The sequence below is a fragment of the Solea solea genome, chromosome 9 (genome assembly GCF_958295425.1).
Source record: "Solea solea chromosome 9, fSolSol10.1, whole genome shotgun sequence".
In the NCBI taxonomy this organism is placed as follows: domain Eukaryota; kingdom Metazoa; phylum Chordata; class Actinopteri; order Pleuronectiformes; family Soleidae; genus Solea; species Solea solea.
The window spans coordinates 26791554-26797918 of record NC_081142.1 but is presented as its reverse complement, the minus strand read 5'-3'; the positions used below and the strand labels follow the sequence as shown (position 1 = coordinate 26797918).

The window sequence follows — 6365 nt, the reverse complement described above, 5'->3', positions numbered from 1 at the left end:
TTCTTGTCATTTTAATGATGTTATAGTCCCATTATGAATGAAGTGCACCATTGACTTCCATTGCTGTTTTCCACGAGTGCGCACAGGCACACGTTACCGTTCACATAAGTCACATAAAAGCAGGTTCAAGGTTTAGACATTTGACGGCAGAGTTGGCGACACTACAGCTGCAGCTGCAGCTTAATATATATATTATAGATAATATCTCAATATTATATCAAGATATTAAGGTTTTTTTTCCGCCTGGCTCATGAAAAGTTTTTCTTTCTTCTCAAAGAGAGTGAAAATATGCTCTAATGATGATCTTTATGATCTGTACTACATGCTTAAAATACAGTTATTACCTTTCATTTCAGTCAATATCCCTTTTTTGTGGCTTTTTAATGTTAGAAGGATATTTGTGAGTTTGAAACAATGTAATCGACTATAGATATGGTGAAATGTTAAGTGTCTTTTTCAACTACATGTATTTTTTTATATACATTTAATTTATAATAGTAAGTGTATTTCATATAATAAATATGACTATCAATGCAACAGCCCTTAAAAAGAGAAAAAAGTCATCGTCATCATGATATGACGATATCCTAAATCTCCAGTCATAACCTTGAAAACCCTTCTGAAAACACATCAGACTCTTGAAGTATTTACCACGTCGTCCAACAGAGGGCGCTGTGAGTGCAGCTTGGTCTACATCCATGTTCCTTTTGCTAATCACAAACTGGCTAAACCGTTCTCCTGAGCTCCCGACAATCGTGACAGCGATGTGTGTGGGTGTGGATTTGTTTCTGGTTCTTGACAATAAACAGCAAACTTAACCGGACACGATGTTGTTCAGTGTAACCGTGCCGACATTTCAAATTTGAGTACGTCAGTCCGAAACAGTCATTTAGATTTTTCAAACCATGAAGCTGTTAATAAACAAACATGTTTACAGTCGGTGCATAGTGACGCGTACAATATATAGGAATTTTGGTTTTACAGCAGGTTTTACAGCAACTCATTTGTAAACTGAGCATTTCACCCCTATGCGATGCTAGCATTCCAAAATAATAGCTGGAACTTTTTATTTTCTGCACTTTTTTGTTACTTGGCATCATAATTTCATTGCTCACTACATGGAGTTGGTGACTTCTCTCAGCTCAGAATTTGGGATTTAAGAGAATGACTTTTCCATACTACGTCTGATACGCTACAGTGACGGCACTGTTGGTCCTGACACTGTTGCAAATTACCATCTGATCCGACGTCATTTTAGTGTCCGAGAATAGGTTTTTTGACGTTATAACTCGGATGAATTTGTTTATTTTAACTTGCAAAGACCCTCGTGAACATAAGAATGTGAACTTCAGGTGAACTGAGCGTCATCTCATTTACAACATGTCAGCAACAACCTCCTCCTGGCGTCCGACGAACCTACTAGAATATTTAAACACACTCTCTTTGGTAATTAAATGGTATTTGTCTCCTGCTTTTTGTTAATGCAGCGCCTCATTGACTTCCTCCGCCTCACACACGAGTGTGTGTTGAGGCACACATGACATTTGGAGACATGTGTGAGTATTTAAAAGCACAGAAGGTTTACATATTTGACATCATAACATATGTTAATTGTAACTTATAAACAATGCATCATGTAAACTGGGCGTCTTCCCGTAACACAAAAAAACACTTTCCTGGCATCTGATGCACCTTCTACAATATTTAAAAACACACTCTGTGCTAATTCATTAGTATTTTTCTCTTGTGTTGTGTTGTTGTCCTTTTTCACGAGTGTCTGCGCAGGCACATGAAACATTTTGAGTCACGTGTGTTAATTTTAATGAAAGTTTTGACATGTTAGACATAAAATTGACTTATTTCAACTCTTAAAAACAACACAGTTCACCTTGTAAACATTCGAGCTTTGTCCCTGAAACTAAGGATTATTTTCATGATCGCTTAATCTGATAATACAAGACGAGTTGTTTCAGCCATAAAATGTAAGAAATGGTGTCAATTTTCATCATAAAACCATATATTTTATAAACAAAGACTGGAAAATGCCGTCTGTTTACTTCTTTCTGGGAGCAGAATGCTTGTGATACAGTTGGAACACAGTGTTTTTAAAAAATGTCTAGTTTAAAAGACGCAAAAACAACAGTTTCAGACTGATATCGATATCGCTAGATACTCAAGGTTGTGGTATCGCTGTCAGACACGAGTAAGTGCTATCGAGCCGCCCCGACTGCAAACCAAAGACGTCAGTTTACCATCATACGGGAGCAAAAATACCAGGAAATATTCACATTTAAGAAGTTTAAAAAACCAACCACACTATGAAAACAGTTGACTCATTTAAAAATCAATGAATAATCTCTCACGTGTTTGACCACAGATCCAATCTCATGACACCATATCAGTCCGACACAGACTCGTTGGCCTATTTTAAAACAACTGAGCTGATAATTTGACATTTTACCACCGGCTATTTCAGAAACATTAAGCGTCGCAGAAATGTGCAGCTCTCACTTACACCGTCGTCACATGACAGTGGTGGCAGACGTCTCTCCTTACAGCATGTTGTATGTCTCATTGTGGCGTTCCCGTCATATTTACATACTTAAAGTATTCTTTATCTTTGTGTTGTTTCTGGGATAATCAGTCAGAGATGAAGTGTGTGTCCGTCTCACCTGATGTAGTCGTTTCTGCACAGGATCATGCCGCTTTTCGTGTAGCACGACGTGCCGATTTCGCCCAGCTGGGCCTGGCAGCAGGAGCACTTGAGGCAGCGGCTGTGCCAGTAGCTGTCCATGGTGTAGAGCAGGAAGCGGTCAGCGATTTTCCCACCGCACCCCGCGCACCGTTTCCAGGACAGAGAACCCGTGCCCACCGGCGGTGGCTGGCTGCTGCCTCCGGGATTCACCATTGTCCCTGTGAAACACACGGGGAGTCACTCACAGCGCCGCACTCACAGCGCCGCAGCTCAAGCTTTTACCCAAGTAGGTTAGATTATTTAGTGCACTCAGATGAGGAGGAAACAAACCCCACAGTTTCATTAATCAGTTCTAAAATTCAACATTTCAGCTTCTTGAACACTTGAGCAGCTGCACACGAGGGCTGATCTCATTAAGGCAGCAGTTGCGAGTGCAGCTCTGCTACAAGTCGTTTAGTCGACTAATCTGCCCTTGATCTGCGGCTCATCCCCGCTCCACTACTGCTGCTGCTGCTGCTGCTGCTGCTGCTGCTGCTGCTGCTGCTGCTGCTGCTGCTGCTGCTGCTGCTGCTGCTGCTTCACCGGACTCCTCATGAGGAGAAGGAATTTGAAATGTAGAAATGTGTTATTTTTGCACACATGCCAATTAGTGATCTCTGCATTTAAACCCACTATTATTATTATAATACACCAGTAATGAAAACACTGGATTTGAACTGGCAACCCTCCGATAACAAGCACAATTCCCTTCCTCTTGGCCACAGGTTTCGTCAAAGCATGTGATTCAATGAACATTTGAATAACTATTGTTTTTTAAATGAAGCTTCCATTACAAAATCACATAAGCTCCAATTGAACTGTATATTTTATTGCTCAATGTTTTATGCCGATTAAAAAACTTTAATACATACAGTTTCATATCTATAAAAGTTGGAGTTTAAGTAGTTTTGGTGATACCTTTTCTAATGCTCCATCACATGCTTAGGGTTATATCACCAGCCTGTTCACAATTTGGTATCTTCCTTTAATAGATTTGTTTTTAATGCAGAGGGTTTTTTATGTTTGATTCCATTCAAGATACAAACAAAATAAAATAATAATAATGATCAGAGGATCAACACCTGAATCTTCATGGAAATACTGACAGTGAATAGTTTCTGTAAGACTATATTTGTATTGGACTTTAAGCCAAAAAAAAAGGGATGAATCTAGAAAGACTTGTGAAAGGTTGAGAACTTTTAAGATATGGACTGTTTCCCATTGCTATGTTTGAAGTATATTTATTGGCATTTTGCCTTTATTTGGATAGAAAGACTTTCAGTGGAGACAAGACACAGGGTCAAAAACTGGTGACCAGCTGCTCAGGTCTCATCGTGCACCCTAACCTCTCCGATATCGCCGTAGCCCCCGAAATGTGAAAACAATGCATTGTCCGGCCCTAGTTTGAAGGAGGAGAGTTGTAGACGTGTAGAACGCACATTTATGAGCATAAAGCAGAAACACAGTGTGTGAGCTGTAATGAGGATGTGACGTGTTGTGATCTAATGAGATGCAGATTATTTCCTGTTACACAAACTGTAAAGTGGCTTTTCTGTCCAGTTTTCTAATGTGAGTCTCCTGCAGGACGACTGCACGTGTGGATCAAGCCAAATCTTTGTTGAAAGGCAGGTAGGCTAATTAGTGTGTGTGTGTGTGTGTGTGTGTGTGTGTGTGTGTGTGTGTGTGTGCGCCCCCCTCCCTCTCTTAACCCACCCCACACACACACACAAAAGCATTCAGTAAGCCCATTAGCAATGGCTCTCAGGGACAAACCTCAGTGCTGCTGATTAAATCTAAAAGCAGATGAATCCAAAAAAAAGTGGAGGAAGAGGAGGGAGGGAAGTGGAGGATGGGGGGCTGAAAGTGACTCCCCTGGATAAACAAGACGGACCATCATCAAGTTTCATTCATGGACCAGAGAGAGAGACAGGGAGAGACAGAGAGAGAGAGAGAGAGAGACAGGGAGAGGGAGAGACAGAGAGAGCTTTTAACTTAAATGGACAAACTCAAGTCATTACATGGACAGCCAATGTGTGAGCAGAAGAGAAAAACATGTGAGGTGAACATGAGTTCCTGTCCTCTGTTCTGTCTTTTTTCCCCTCTGTCCACTATGGTTTGCTTTCCTCAATCTCTTTCCTATGTCCACTATCTTTGTCTCTCTTTTCCTGTCCACTATCTTCTCTCTGACGATAGTGGACATAGGACATTTCCTCTGTCCCCTATCCAATGTCTCTTTACCTGTGTCCACTATCTTGTGTCCTTCCCTATGTCTTCGTCTCTTTCCTGCGTCCACTATCTTCTCTATCACATATCTCTACTCCTCTCTCGTTTCTCTATCCACAGTCTCCCGTGTCCTTTTTTTCTCGCGATCCATTTTATCTGTCAACATCTATCGCCTCTCGTGTCTCTCCCCCTCTGTCTCTTGTCCTCTGGTTTTTTTTTATTAATTATTTATTTTTTTAAATAGGGAAAAGAAATGTAGAGACACGCGCACAGACGTGTAGTGACACACAGATTATAAATGTGAGACATCAGCAGGGACCACGAGGACAGTTTCCAGTGACAATCGGCAAAAGAACCACATATGTATACTGTATATTATATACATGTATAAAGCGTTAAAAAACACTCACCTCGCGTATCTCCGTGGAGCGTGATGGTTGTAAAGTTCAGCACTTTAAAGGTGAGAAAAGGTGAACAGGTAAAAAGCTACAACAGTCCAACCTCAAAAAAAGTAGAGAGATAAATAATAAACTAATAAATAAACAAACAAACAAACTCGCGCGGCGGACGCACTAGCGCGCGCGCGGTCGCTCGCTCGCTCCTCCGGCTCCACGCGAACCTCCGCGAGGCGTCTCGTGCTCGTGTTTCAGTGGAAACGAGCAAATGGAGTTATCAGATAGTATTTCCACTGTGGACTCTTTCTCCGTGGATCGCAGTGCCGCCGCTGCTGCTGCTGCTGCTGCTTCACAACTCGATGTGCTCTCCGCGACCAAACAAGTCCATGGTGCGCACGAGCGTTACGCACACGAGAAAGTGCGTGTTTTTGCGGAGAGACGATTAAATCTGCGGAGCTCCGTCCGTGTCTGTGTGCGCCCGTGTCCCGTTAGCTGCTCTCTCTCTACATGTGTCGCTGACAGGAAGAAAACCTCCAGTAAAAATAAAATCCAAGGGGGAAAAACGCCTTTTAGTCGCGTGACGAAGGCGCCGCCACAGCCAATCAGAGCCCAGTCCATTTTAAGTGAATATCAAATCCAGCCAATGAGAGCAGAGGGAGGTGAGCATGGATGGAGACAGACCTGAGAGAGAGAAAAACATAAATAAACATTAATAAACAGTTTGTGGAAAGTACAAAATCAAAAAATGAAAACTTGAAGTTTCTGGACAAAACAGGACATTTGATAACATCACCATTCAGAGGTTTTAGAAACAACAAGTAACAGTTTTCAAATGTTTTCGATATTTTATGGACTAATAACTAATTGATCGAGAATCGATTATGAAAATAATAGTTGCAGCCCTAAAAGGAACAATTCTTGTCAATATCACCCTCTTACACACCCTCTTACACACCTTTATTTTACGTTGTGGAAACAAAGCTTCCCAGCTTTGGGGTCAATAAAATAAGTTT

General features: G+C 41.4%; 1 protein-coding gene across 1 annotated transcript in view; it reads right to left on the bottom strand.

Annotated features, from left to right (window-relative positions):
- The window catches only part of lmo4b (LIM domain only 4b), a 19113-nt gene extending 13226 nt beyond the window's left edge, over window positions 1–5887 (bottom strand). The window contains exons 1-2 of the mRNA XM_058639316.1: window positions 5368–5887; window positions 2673–2913 (exon numbers count right to left, since the gene is read on the bottom strand). Of these exons, the coding sequence (XP_058495299.1) occupies window positions 2673–2908 (236 nt within the window). The 5' untranslated portion in view covers window positions 2909–2913; window positions 5368–5887. The remainder of the gene's footprint in view (window positions 1–2672; window positions 2914–5367) is intronic.
- Window positions 5888–6365: the final 478 nt, after the last annotated feature.